The sequence below is a fragment of the Solenopsis invicta genome, chromosome 7 (assembly GCF_016802725.1).
Source record: "Solenopsis invicta isolate M01_SB chromosome 7, UNIL_Sinv_3.0, whole genome shotgun sequence".
Taxonomy (NCBI): Eukaryota; Metazoa; Arthropoda; class Insecta; order Hymenoptera; family Formicidae; genus Solenopsis; species Solenopsis invicta.
This window is the reverse complement of record NC_052670.1, coordinates 2,806,231-2,820,811: the sequence shown is the minus strand read 5'-3', so window position 1 is coordinate 2,820,811 and position 14,581 is coordinate 2,806,231. Positions and strand designations below refer to the sequence as shown.

The following is a 14,581-nucleotide window of genomic DNA, read 5'->3' as shown; positions in this document are numbered from 1 at the left end:
TGGGACATTTCCACGGCGCGAGCGAGAGGACGAAGACGCGCTCGCGCACTTGGTTCACCTCCCTCGGCGAAATCATCTTGCATGCAGCTGCGAATAAACTTTAAAGAGACTGCGTTTCCAGGTGGCATCACGATAAGCGTGGTTTGAAATTCAATGACGATACCATCGCGATGTGTCTCTGTTTTGCGTACAGGGACGGTAAGTGATTTGGCCTTATCGCGATGTAAGTTGAAGACTATGTACTTCGTTTTCTGAAGAGAATTAGTTAACTGATGTTGATGACACCGGCACCACTGGAAGCGTACTACAGTAATTTGATTTTATATTTCTTCTCCCATATTATTATTATTATTATTTAAATCACATTGTCTTCTTCAGAAGAAGAAGAAGACAATGTGATTTTAATAATAAATAATATTTCTTCTTCAGAAGAAGAAAAAACAGAAGAAGAAAAAGAGGAATCATTACGTTATTTTATCTACAAGCATACTCGATTTTTAATTTTCCTCTTTCACTCTGTCTTTTCGTTCGAGAGACGTCTGGTGTTAAGTATACACTGAGAAAAAAATTTGTTGAAAAGTTCAATCCAATACGTTCAACTAAATATTGAGTTGGCTCAATTAATGTCTGATTAAAAAATGTTAATTGATGATACGAACTGTACCTTTTTTTTGTACAACTAAATAATTGTTGAATCGACCTAATGTTTAATAAAACGTATCGGACTAAATATTTTAATTTTTCAACAAATTTTTTTCCTTAATGTCTTTCAGAGTAGTAATTTCTGCGTTATCTGGCAAGAACAAGACAACATACAAATCTTTAGAAGGAAGATAAATTCAAAGTGAAAAAAATTCGTCATTTGTATCAACGCGTTAAACATCCGTTTAAAGGTCTCGAAGAATCCTTTGCCTGCGCCACTGCGAATGCAATCCGTGGAACCACGTCTCTGCTAGCTTCCACCGAGCGAATACGCGCGGGATTCCGAGCTCGCCGGTAATCAGAGATGCCTGGTAAGCAGAGAACGAAAGGGAAATGGTGTTCGTGCGATGTTCGCGGAGGCAAAAACGCTAGCCGAAAGATTCTGCGAAGTTACACGCGGCATGCGCGTATCGTCCATTTTATAAATATTTATGCATAATTCCGGCGAAGCGACAGTTCTCGACCGGTTTCGTTGCGCTCGTCGATTCTTCCCTCGTTTCCCATCGATTAGAATGTTTTAGACGCAAAAGATCTCGAGATCGTGATCGATAACGACGGCGCGACTACAAAAATTCGTCTGTAAAGCGGAATTCCTCGAAAGGCGAGCCATCGCAAGAAATTCGATTTGTCGGGACGCGCGCACGTTCCTCGGATCCAAAAACGCGCGTATCGCGACCGACGAGTTATTTTTATGCGTTAACGGGGAGAGAGGGCGGCAAGAATCGTTGCCGCTTGCCGCCTCTGGCCGAGCCATTTCGGGTTACGCATAGCGAACATCACGCTGGCTCCCAAACGCACCGACCGAGTGACTTAACTTGGCGGTGTCCTGTTACGCTCACGGGAGGAAAATCAATTGCGAACCATCGGCTATCTCTTTCGTATCGAACACGCTTGCTTCCGCGATTGTAAAACGGAGAAGGAAGAAATAAAAACGTCACGTTGTTAAATACCATCGGTGAAAGGTCTCTCACATTCACGAATGATTTTTCGTAGAAAAAATAAAAAGACTCCTTTACACTGAGAAAAAAATGACGAAATATTCGGAAGCAAATGTTACTCGTGATATTTTCTTCGATATTTATTTGACGTAAAAAAAATTTGACAGAAATATACATTTTTCTTAAATATATTTCACTTTCCTATTAATTGATTTATTTGCTAGAAATAAGATTTTATTTCACCGTATTTAAATAAAACATTTATTTTAATGAAACAAATCTACATCCTACAAGTAAATCTTTAAGTAATTTTTTTCCTTCGTATGTATTTCTTTTCTCCATAAAAATTTATCGTATAATTTTCAAGAGATCGACGAGGTGTTTTCTGAAGTTTAGTTTTACCTATCAAATGCTTAAGATAATTAAATCGTGGCAGAGAAATTAATTTTTACACGCGTTGAAGATCTCAAATATTTTTTTGTTTTGTTCGATACAGTTAATAAATACTACAACATGATTCTATATATAAATGTGCAGTCTCAAAGTGGCATAACGTTGCTTCTTTTCTGCAAGTTAGCACGCATCGTAAATCGCTGGTAACGTTAGCTTATTCCCCGGATAAACGCGCTTAGCTCGTCACTCTTGATGGAACGCGCCAAAAAAATTTGTCCCCGTACTACGAATTGATCGGAAGTCTGTACAATGTTGTCACAGTGGTTACGCGCAAACGGGAAAAAAAAATCCTTGTGAGTCACTGCATTCCACAAGGTAGCGGCCGCCACGGCTCACGATAACCCGTTATCGTCTGGTGCACTTCTGCGAAATTCCTTAATTTTCGGCGATTATCGATCTATTAAGTTAATGCCACTTTATTAAATATAATATAAATTATAAAGTAAATTGAAACACTTGTCAAAGATTTAATAATCGTTCTTTTTATAGCCATCCTCTTATTTTTGATATGCTTAAAAAAATTAGTAAAGAATAAAATTGCGGGGACTACGAATAGATTATTTCTTGAGAGTTTCCTCAAGACACTTGGCATTTTATACAGCTTTAAATTTTGCTTAGCAATTCGCTCAGCTCCAAAATAAGAACGAAGATAATCCTATTAGACGTCGACGCAACAATTGAGTTACTTCACTTTTTACCTATAGACACGCGTCACTCATTGTTCAATGATGATTAAGTCATCTTCCTCGACGTAATCGTTTATGTTATGTTCATGCTATATCTATGTCGACGTACATAGAGCATAAAACTGGGCGATATCGGTTCTTCAAACAAAGACGTCGTAAAACATTACAAGCCTCCAATGTATCAAATGTCCTTGCTAAAAAAAATCTACGCTCAGTCTTCCTATATCTTCTTTTTATGTTATCTTTGTAAAAAATTTCTCGTTTCTTTTTTTTTATTATTATATAGAATTTGTATTTCACTTTTATGTAGCTTAAGAGTGCTCCAGCTTAAAGCGCTCCTAACGTTATTACTTATAGATTCGCTTGGGCGCACTATTCCTGTCTTGAATAATTTTGGAAACTTAGTCATTCGTATGACGGGTCGTTTGCGTACAGTCTGTACAGTGACATCAATTATTTAACGTTAAGTGGGATTAAGATTTGTGGAAAGTACAAGACAATTCTTTTTTTTAAAATAAACGTATAGATGTCTTAGAAATGTTTAAAATATTAAAAAATAAAGAGTCGCGCACGTTCCGCACCGAATCGAAATGTTCTTCCTATGCGCACTAAAATCGCAATTCTGTCAAGTTGAGGATTCTCGTCCGTTTTTGACAAGCGATCGACCTCGTTACGGCGTTCTTTCTCCGTGAAGAATAATATTTTTCCTACACGTACAAAGTCGAGTCGTACCTCCTCGTACAGAGAGAATCGAGACTCGTCCTTCACGAGCAACTATTTACTCAAGTTTGCCGAGAATTCGCTGAAGCGAACTCGTGTGTGAAAATGCGTGTACGCATAGAAAAACGACAAGTGGGTGACATTTACATAAGGCCCCCGAGTTATTTGCCGCGGCAAACATCGCGGGTCCTTGCGAAAGTGTCGCTCGTCACTATTTACACGCAGTCACCACACTCGTTTCGTTTAACGGAAAATGCAGGACGATCGCGATATCCTCGCGGACGCGTCTCGGTGCCGCGCTTCTTCACAGAAGACGGCACCCTCCCCTCGAGGCTCTCCTCTCGACCTTGATACGCACAGGTTACCCACATGGTACTCACGTTCGTATCCGTTCGTCCGGGATGCGTCCGATCTGCGGGCTAAGTCACGACTGGGTGACGAAGAGGCGCTCGGGGCTCGCTTCGCCGTGGCTCCCACCTTCTCGCGATGCTCCTCGAGATCGTCGAGGACGACGCACGCCGTATGCGATCCCTACCACACACCACCGATATGCGGCGCGTATGTACGTACTCCCCGTCCGGGGATCTGTGAAAACGTACACCGACCGCCGCCGCCCGCGCCGGATTATCTTTAGATCGCGAACCGCGTGCGTGAGTGCGTGCGCGCCGAACACTCTATTTCGACGACGGCCGGCGACGGGGGAGGACCTCCGTGCCGCGGTCGTTGCGGAAAGCGGCGAGAAGCGGAAAAAAAGCTTCGAAGCTGGCCGATTCAATTGGCTATCGGTGTCCGCGAAACTCGGGCAAAGTCAAAGTCACATCCCCGAAATGATGCCAGTACGCCTACAAAGACACTGTTCTTCGACGATATCGATGGACCCATTGGAAAATAGGTCCAGCAAAGGAAATATCGCATATCGTTTTTTAGCGAATCGCAAAATATAATTTTTCTGATGCTTAAATATCCTTGCTGTATTCTTTGACAAATTTGGAATCATCTTTAAACGAGAAATTTGCAAAATGTTATAACGTATTGCGCTTGTAATCTTTATTATTATGTACGAAAATGATCGTTTAAGTTTCTGTTGAGTTCTGCTTAAACATAATTGGAGAATCCCACATTTAATTGATACAGAATTTCATCTGATAAAAAAAAAATAGTAGGACAAACGTGGGATGAATAAATAGATCTTTCCACTTTCTTACTGACACGCTGTACACGATTCGACGACTTTGCGATTTTCTTTTGTTGCGAAAAACCAAGAGCACTGTAATTAGTTATAATTATATTCATAATTTTTTTTCTAATAAATAATCATACGAATACTTTCTACACTGAGAAAAACAATTTCATTTTTAAGTAATTATATTTATTTCCTTGATTAAAATAATATTTTCTGAGCTACAAAATAAATTATTTTATACCAGCTAATATTTATTTAAGTCAAGAAAACCATGTTTAAATATATCTACTTGAAGCACAGTGTAGAGATATAACAGGATACGTAAGAGTCATTGAAATAAAATTGTTGTATTTGGCAAAGTAATGAAAACTTAAAAATATCCAAAAAACAACGTGCGAACAGAGCGATAATATTTCATTAATATTACTTTGATTTGCTTGTTTCAATCGTTAAATGCGATCGATCGTCTCATGAGTCATATCTGAAGAAGATCTTAACAGCTGCGAGTGACATTTAAAACGACATTTAAATCGTTCCGAGATTTGTCTATAAACGGAGCGAGAGTTTTCAACGGCGAGAGGAGAAGATTGACGTAGAGTCGTCTCGAAAAACAACGCACCTCCATTTTTAACAAGATAGCGCTAGGAATCGGCCGCGCGCTGGTAATTTTGGCATTGGGGTCAACGTATAGGCCACCTCACCCGATCTCCTTGAATCAACTCGTGTCATGGTCGATCCGTTATGACTCGGACGGCGTTCTCAATGTTTTTCTTCCTCGATAAATTCGCTCTACCTAGGTCCAATCGCCAGCTCAGTTCCTCTCCAAATCGTGCGACGTTAAATGTTATCAAAGCGTCGCGTCGCGTTACCTTATTAGGACGGACGATGTAGTTCTTCCTGATAATTGTTGACGGTGTGTTGCGTAACAGGGAGGAGCCGCGCCAATAAATCAAACATCCGCGTGTAATTCGCACGAATTTCTGCGCGAAATCATTACGTGAGCTTTTTGCGCAAGATCGACCGTTACATCTCATCAGTTACAGTCATCGGTCCGTTTCAGTACCATATAAGGAAAAAGTAGGTAAGGGTCCCTCGGCAGCCTTGACTCATATACGGCTGCTGGGTCTCTCTGTCCACTTGCTCGAGTATGCTCGCCCGAGTATACGCTTTTTAAACACCGATCGTACGAGAAGAGGTCGATAAATGCGACGCGTGCAGGCGTCTGCCTGAAGCGACCTAAACGCAGCGCGCCGGCACATTATTTTAATATATAAACTATATTTAAACTTTCGCAGAGCTGTCGGTGTCTTTCACTTAAAAGTAGGTAGCAACACACGCGATATCTCTTTTCTCGATTTATCTGTTTAAGCGATCGTACAGTTTCGTATAAATCCTTTATCCTGAAATAATTGCGACGGGTTCAAAAAATAAGATCCCATTTATCGCTCCCTTTTCAAACAAATCAATCAATCTGTTTTGTCATGTAACTCTAGATTTTAGAACGTTTTCTTTTTTTTTGGAGTTCGTGCTCCACTGTGCGATACGAGATTACGGACGAAACTAGCGCGAGTGCAGTATGAGAAAGTACGCGGTTACGGTCCGTTACAAATTAGGAAAACGCGATCATCGTCTCGCTTGGCATAGAAAGACTACTTACCTATTGGGATTCTGATCATTACTAATTCTAATGGAAAAATTATTCCCAGATAAAACTAATTGTTTACTTCCCTGAGCGCTTAATATCCATGAAAGAATCCTCGAGAAGTGGGTCTTTCGACATTTAAGGGGATACGCGAAACAAACAACGAGCGCTGTATTATAACGTAGTATCCGAAATATTTTGAGCGAAGATATTTCGAACACTACGTTACAAACGACAAGCTACTCTCGATATATAAACGTTTCCAATACTTCGAGCGATTGATTTCTTGCAAATCCACAGCTTCAGAGATTTGTTTATGAATTAGCGTATATATTGCGAAATAACACTTACCGTATGCAGAATGCGTTGCAGCCAGCCGCAGGTAGAGGCTCCGTCCTAATTCCTCATCGTCGCAAGTCTTTATAGGGTAAGTTGAGTCACCGTCTCGTTAGCCCCTGGCGTCGTCGTGCTTTGTCAATTTCGCCGACAGCTTCTTCGTTATTACAAAGGATTATTCTAATTGAGATAATAGACCTCATAGTCCGCGATGATTTGAAATTCGTCTTTAGATGTTTAATAACATGGATTATTAATTGCACCATTGTCTTTCTAAACAGATTTTAAAAGTCAAGTTGTGCCGCTGCGTTAGAACGTGAGTTGTACGTTTTGTTCACTTCACATACTCATCTTTTTTCTTTAGTTAAAATTAATTTTATATCGCAATCTTGTAAGAATAATCTACGGCTAAGGGTATACCCGTTTATAAATAAATACAATACAAATAAAAGTGTAGTGTCGTTAGAAGAGTCATGATAAATAATGCTGTTATATTAATTTAAAACGTAACGTTGTTAATAGCATTGTTTTGCGACAGGACAGAGATTCGGGATTTTTTTCTTGGTGGTCGAAGAGAGAACAGAGTGAAATCAATTCCGCTATAAATTAAATAAGACGCAACAATAATTTATTCTTCATTATCGTACATCAGTTGGCTGGACTAAATGTATCCGCCTAATGAGGTATCGGAGACATCGTGATAAATGTCGCAAAAGAAAAAAAGAAAAAAAAAGAAAAATGCAAGACACCGCGCATGGTCGTAACTGTATATAGGGGGTTCGATAATAAGCATATTTGTGATGAACTGAATGACACTTTATCGTAAATCGATATCGCCGTAAATCTTTCATTTTAACTTGCTTACAATTAAAAAGACTGACGTACCGACGCCCTCGTCAAGGAAGATCGTTCTCGACGAGATAAACACCGTTCTATTCACAAAGTACGCTTGTTGCCGAACATCCCGCCTGATGTATCTACGTCTGCGTAAGTGCGCCATTTCTATGTATACATATACACGTATAAATATATATTTTTCATATTTGCAAATAATATCCTTCTGAATATGTACAGAACGAACGTCGAGCGCAACGCTTGAACGCGGCTTCAAGCGTGCCGAGTCGTCACAATAATATCACCGATGTCGCAGAGATTACATTTTAACCGTTGTTGAACCGCACGTCGGGGCAATACGTGAAATCGTATTGAGATTCTTCGATACCCCCTATTATCTAATATTTTATTAATATTTTATACTAATAAATTCGCTATATAACGCGTACGGTTATTGACTTCTACACATTTTACACACACGTATCAATGACAATGAAATTAAGTCATAAAGGCAGTAGTATTAAGTTCTTGAAGTCTTTTTATCGGAAGTTTTACGAAAAAGATTTTACGATATAATGTACAATTTATGTATATTATTTCAATAAATATATAATATAATTTAATAGTATATTCTTCGTCATCCGCTGCAAATTGATTTATTTGTTTGCAATTTTATGATTGTCTTCCTAATCTCTAATTCATTATATTAGAGCATTTCGAGTAGAATTAATCGTTAAATTAAGATTGAGATTCTAAGAGAAATCAGTGATTGATGCTATTAAGAAGTCAACAACCGTTCCCCCGATTTATTTTACATGATTATTGCATTATTATGCTTATACCTTAACGATATTCATCTCATTTCTCTATATAATTCAAATTTGTCCCAGCTGTCTCCAAATTATTTTTGGAGTTATGTTGCTGCCGCTGTCGTGAATTATATTACATTCGCACGGTCGCTTCTTGTCTCTCGAAAGAAACGTCTATTTTTAATACTGCGTGTACAAGAAACGCGAAAGAACCGTATTCGCTTGCAAAGAACGAAACCTGAACTGTAAAATCGGAACATGCGAGATCGTAAGTGCAAAAAGGAATGTTTACCAAATTAATTTTTTTTTTTTTTTTTTTAAGAAGAATACGCTCTTTAATAATAAATTGGCGACACTTCACTAATCATCGCGGATGATTTAAGGTAAAGTTGAAGGTGCTCAGATTTATGCGAGAATGCTGTTATTTGTGAAAGCACATATATTTACGCATGCGGAATGATAACGCGATATTATCGCGGCGGATTCGACAGTTTCATTGGCAGAGAAACGCAAACGGAAACTTGTGCCTATTATGACAATTAACTCGTGGCAATTGAGGCAAGTTTCGCATTAGAATATCTACGCCAGGATCTATTGAGGTAATTGCTAGTTACCGCTAATACCTTCCAGTGCAATTTATATCTCGGCACTCACGATCTCCGTTCATTCACGTTTCGCGGGTATAGCTTCCGGAAAATGCATTTTACACCAGACACGTCTAAATGTATCTAAAGCGCGAATGACAAACTGTCTTCAGCAATCGTAAGATGCTCTGATAAAACGATTTGCGTATAAGTAAAACACCGCTGCTCTCGACAGATTTATGCGCATAATTATACTCGAAAGTGTAAAAGATCTAAAAGAGATTTTTTGGTAGAAGGATCGTTAAAGGATCTACTCCAAGGACGATAGAAATGTGAAAGCAGTCTTCATAAATAGAGACTTCCGGAAGTGATGCGCGTTGCGTGTACTCGATAGCCACGTAAGAATTCCTTAAATAGATATGTAAGGCAGCGCACGGTAGCAAAAAAAAAAAAAAAGAAAAATAATAAATAACTTAAACGTAACGTACTCGTTGCCGAAAGCAGACCGAGGTGATCGACTCGAAAAACGTGTTTTTCCGATTCTTTCCAGTCGACCGGTTTCTCAAAAACAATCCAACCAAATTATTACGAACAAATGTAAAAATTGCCTTAATCTTAATGCATTATGTTATGAAATTATGCATGATCCATTTCCAGAATATATCCCTCTGGATTATTTTTGGAAAATCTAAAATTTCTACTATGTTGAACATTCATAATCCACCATACAATTCAAGTGAACGATTGTACAAATCGAGTTCATAGTTTCAAATAAATAAAGATCTCGGGGTTTTACGAACGGATATAACAGAAGACACCGAGAGGAAAATATATCTCTTCTCGAGCAGATGATCTACAATTATTCATGATTGCCCAAGTTCAAAAATATGATTTTCTTCAATTTAATTTTGTACTTGCACCTTCTAATTGTCTTGTAAAAATTCTAATGAAATTTAATTGCACTAATTTTTCTCTCGGTGTAAAGGGATATGTCAGTATCCCATACAGTTCCGAGTACACTTGCTTATTGCTACATTTGGACTTACATTAATAATCCTAATGCCTCTTTCACGCTAATTCCAGAGATTTCTAAATGCACCAACTTGCCTGTCAGGCCAGTCATGTTCCATAATCATTTCTGTCTCGCTCTTTTTTCGCTTTTTTTTTTACAATTATCTCCGTGTTCGCTTGCCTACAGGTGAGTCTGAAAGGGAGCAAATAAAGAAACCAGGATAAGAAACTCTCGATAAAATAAAACAAAAATAAATTGTGGGCCGAGGGAGGTTCATAAGAATACTACAAATAACAATATTTTTTTTTAAGATGATCGATTTAATATTTCATAACGATAAAATGTTTCAACAGTTTAGGCTTCTGCGTATCTAGCGCAGAGAGAGTCATTTAGTCGTGATAATGTTACTGATTTTTTTCAATGATTTTGATGTCGAAAAAACATGCGATTTCTTAGCAAAGGAAGAACATCAATGAAGAATATAACGATGTGCGAAGGGCCAATATTATAAATTGTTCGACGACGATAACAGCAGCAATCATAAGAATAATAATAACTATTTTATTTAAATAATATTAGTAATAATATACGTATATTTATATATTGCCAAACATCTTGATTAAGTGACAATTTATTCGTGACAACACAATGAACGATCGCTCTGTTACTGAAATTAACTAATTATTTTATTAAATAGTTTCGGGCAGATAGGAATGGACTAGGCGCCACATGAGGTCGGTCGACAATATATACTCCTTCTAACAACATTGACGTCGAAGATTGTTTAACAATTAATAGGAAAAAGCATCGATTATCTCGTTTAAATCTAATGCATGAAGTGTCAAGCTTTAAAGTCGGTACAGCTAGTCCATCGCTATCGATTGCCGTACGCACGTGATTTCCCAATTTCCATCCCAAATTCTCCGAATATATAATACATGCTGTATATACAACTTCATCTGAGTATCTAACGAATCATTTTAGTCGCAATACGAACTGACATCTCGGGGCAAACAGTTAAAAAAAAAATAGTAAAAAAAAACCGAGAAAATATAGCTCCTATAAATGTTTTGCAGACATTGGAAACCCAGATATAATAAATTATTATACAATAGAATATATTACATCATTTTCGTTTTATAACGGACATAAATTTCGTGAGAAAGCCAATTGCTGTTTTGAAAATATTTTAGCCGGAAAGGCTAAATACGTACACACGTATGTACAAAATTTTAATATATTACTGAGTTGTATGTAGAAACATTAAATTAAAAATTAAATTAAATTATAATATAAAAGATTTCACATCGACCATCAAATACTACCACAAATTGAATTCAAGCATGTCTATAGATGTATATTAGTGATTTAGAAAAGTGGTAGTACTTAATGCGTAATTAATAGATTACTTAAATACGGAACGGATTGTTTGCATAGGCGGACAAAATTCAGATACAGTAGTAAAAAAGAATCTTATTGAAACGATGCAATGTAGCGAACAAATGCAGAAATGGAAGAGACGCGTGGATTAATAGATCACGAATAGACGCGTGTCTACATCGAATCGTTTGCCTTTTGTCAAAATCTTGGCACATTTACACGGTTAAAAAAACACCATGCATGTCTGCAACATAAATTTCCATTTAAGTTTGATTATCAGCGAGATTATCGTTCCTTCACCGATAGAATACATATAAATGCAGCGCGCATTATTATGTATTGTAGAGGATTATGTGAATTACACATGCGTGCACTGTTAGTCATATAATTGTTTTTTTAAAGCTGAATATTTCGTTCATTAATTTCTTAACATTATTATTAAATTTATAAAGTATGTTAATATTAAATCACTAAATTAGAATTATTTCAATATCTTAACCGATCGTTAATTTGCTTCGTAAGTTTCGTTTTGTTAAAATTAGAAACTTATTTTTATTTTATTATTATTATATTTATTTATAAAAAAAAACAAAGCAAAATTAATTGTAAATTCATCGTATGATAATTATTCAAAATCTTTCATCTTTTCATCGCGTTATTAAAGATATTAAAATATCTAATTTGTATATTATTATCAGCATTGCGTCCTGCATTTAAAATTATTTTTTAGTTTTACGATAAGATAATCGATAATTGATATTTCAACGTCATATAATTTGGCATAATTTAATTTAATTATAATTCAGATCTGAAGTTTTAAAAAGACTCGATCGATGCAAAAACTTGGACGGTTGCAAAGAAACTTATTTAATTCTGACGATGAACTCTGCATGCGTCATGGTGCTCGACGAATGTTTAATGCCCTTTGCATGTTCCTCATGATCGCGACGTGGCTCGCGCTACTGCGCTTCAAGCTCGTCCTGATTTGACGATAGAACGAAAAGGATGTGCTTTGCTCCAATTGATGTTGCTCGCCTTGGCTGGTTCGTCTCTGAATGATTCGAACACAGAAGAAAGATATGCTGTATCACTTTCATCTCAACTCATATGTATAAATTCTCGAGCTCTAATAACTAAACTTCAATTTCTCGAGTTAGAATAAGTTTTTAAAAAACTTGTTAAAAAATTAAATGCAATTGAATATTAAAAATGATATGTGTGTAGCGATAACATTTTCAATTACTATTAAGAATAATCTCTGTTTGAACACGATTTTTAAAACTATAAAATTTATATGTATATAAGAATTTTACAATTTAAAACACACATATTCCTTTGTGATTATATCTCTTACTTTTATGATTGTATTTGTATAATATATAAAACGCGTAAAATCGTAAAAAGTAGTATTGTGCGTATCGGGCCAATTAGGAGACGAGCTATAATTGTAAGTCGCCAGTGTAACGGCTAAAAATATATTGATATACATATGATACTCTTGAAGAAATAAAAATTAAGTGTTTAACTCTCGAACACTTTTATTGCTGTCGTAAATTATTAGGAACGGCCCATAATATATGAATGTAACACGATTGAATCGGGAGATAAAGAGAACGTATTACCATGCATATATGGCATATTTGGATAATTATGTAATAACAGAGAGAGATGGCTAAAACCTGTAACTTGACAAAGCACACTGATCTGTTTCGAGCAATAGTTGAAAAGTTACGGATGTTATTTCACAAGCGGCATCAACGTCAGTTTTGTAAGCACACACGAAACACACAGAGAAACATCTTGCGTCGAAACACGTGACGCTTTGTAAGCAGGGAAGATTTATATTAATCGAGAAGGAGCGTGCGCACAATGATAATCTTGAGCACGACAAAATCGCTGAGAATCACATTAAAACACAAAAAAAAAGTATTTTTTTTTTTAAAGCGGTAAACAATTTCGTCTATCAATTTCCACAAACAGAAAAGAATGAACATACATTATGCTAGAACGATCTCAGTAAGTTTTGTATAAGCAACACAGCAACCTTTCTCGCGCACACATACTTTGAGACGCGATGACTTTTGTCCTCCCTGAATTTTCCGCGCGATTTAATAAAAATTATCTTGCGCCAACGTCAATCCGGATTCCAATATTTAATTCCCGAGGATATGTTAAAAAAATATCACACTTTCGAAACTGCTAACGCTGTTAGTGGTACACGTCCACGCGGGATCAGGATCCTAACAATTACGATAATAGCAATACCCTGCGAGAGGGTATTGAGTTAACAAAGCTACTGTGTCATGAAGCTATCTCGGCAGTAAAATCTGCATCCACGGTAAAACTTTAATAACTGTCGTGGATTCTTGTCGACTTCGCTCGCGGTAAGGTGCACAGTCGATCTAGACCATAAAAATATCATTTGCAACACTAATACTCTCATTCGTCGTTGTACGCGTTCTGCTAAAAAAACACAAATGAAATTTCTCGCATCTATCTTCGGATTGTCGAGAGATCCCCCGGGGATTAAAAAAAAAAATCTAGTTAAATGCCACTTCAAATGGTATTCATGGAAACACGTGACGGAATGCGCCGACGCGCAAAATAAAAAGTTAAGTTATCAGAAAGACGTCTCCAGATGGCTTGATACTTAAAAGATCCGTTACCGAGATGCGGTGAGATTTTACCGCCAATCATAAATGTTACACCGACATGTTCAGAAGCGTTTCATAATAATAATACGTATAATTGAACAACATTCTGGCGTTTTTCAAAACGTTTCGCGATAAATCTCACGTACTATTATAGCAACGCGATTACATATCTGAATGCTCTGCTACTACGGGGTATTGTACGTACACGGCACTATGAGTCCTTCTTCCTTCCCTCGCCAAAATCGCCCTTACACCACGCATCTCGTTATATTATTACTATATATAGTACAGCACCGGCAAGAGGCAACAATTTTTCGTATACCCCGATTCTGATGAACGTCGGACGTGTCGCGGAAAATTTTCAAGGAAGTCTACCCTTATTGCAGATTCGATCTCATCTACTACGAATTCGCTACGTATCTACGGTATTGGACATATATTTTTTTTTTTTGTTAAATAGAATATATCTTTTTCCCGATCCTTCTTTCACTCTCTTTATCAGAATATCGTGTATTATCATCTGTAATGCACTTTTACATTTTTATTACGTTTTGACGATTTCTTTAGTATCTACAACTTCGATCATTTATGCATTGGGAAAAAAAAGCTTCGACTTGAAAAGCACGTTATCGCACTTGAAAAAATTAA

The 14,581-nt window shown here is 37.1% G+C and overlaps 2 protein-coding genes across 11 annotated transcripts in view; both read right to left on the bottom strand.

Annotated features, from left to right (window-relative positions):
- Nucleotides 1-4,121, bottom strand: part of LOC105199895 (tropomyosin Per a 7.0102) — a 43,406-nt gene extending 39,285 nt beyond the window's left edge. For 5 of the 10 annotated variants that reach the window (XM_026130401.2, XM_026130404.2, XM_011167200.2 and 2 more), the window contains exon 1: nt 3,880-4,120. The gene's annotated coding sequence lies outside the window, so the exon portion shown is untranslated. Of the gene's footprint in view, nt 1-3,879 lie in introns of all 10 variants that reach the window. The other 5 variants (XM_026130402.2, XM_026130403.2, XM_011167196.3 and 2 more) reach the window with 2 other exon arrangements.
- A 3,145-nt stretch (nt 4,122-7,266) lies between these two features.
- Nucleotides 7,267-14,581, bottom strand: part of LOC105199894 (phosphatidylinositol 4-phosphate 5-kinase type-1 gamma) — a 37,824-nt gene continuing 30,509 nt past the window's right edge. The window contains 1 exon segment of the mRNA XM_026130540.2: nt 7,267-12,330. Coding sequence (XP_025986325.2) covers nt 12,175-12,330 — 156 coding nt within the window. The 3' untranslated portion in view covers nt 7,267-12,174.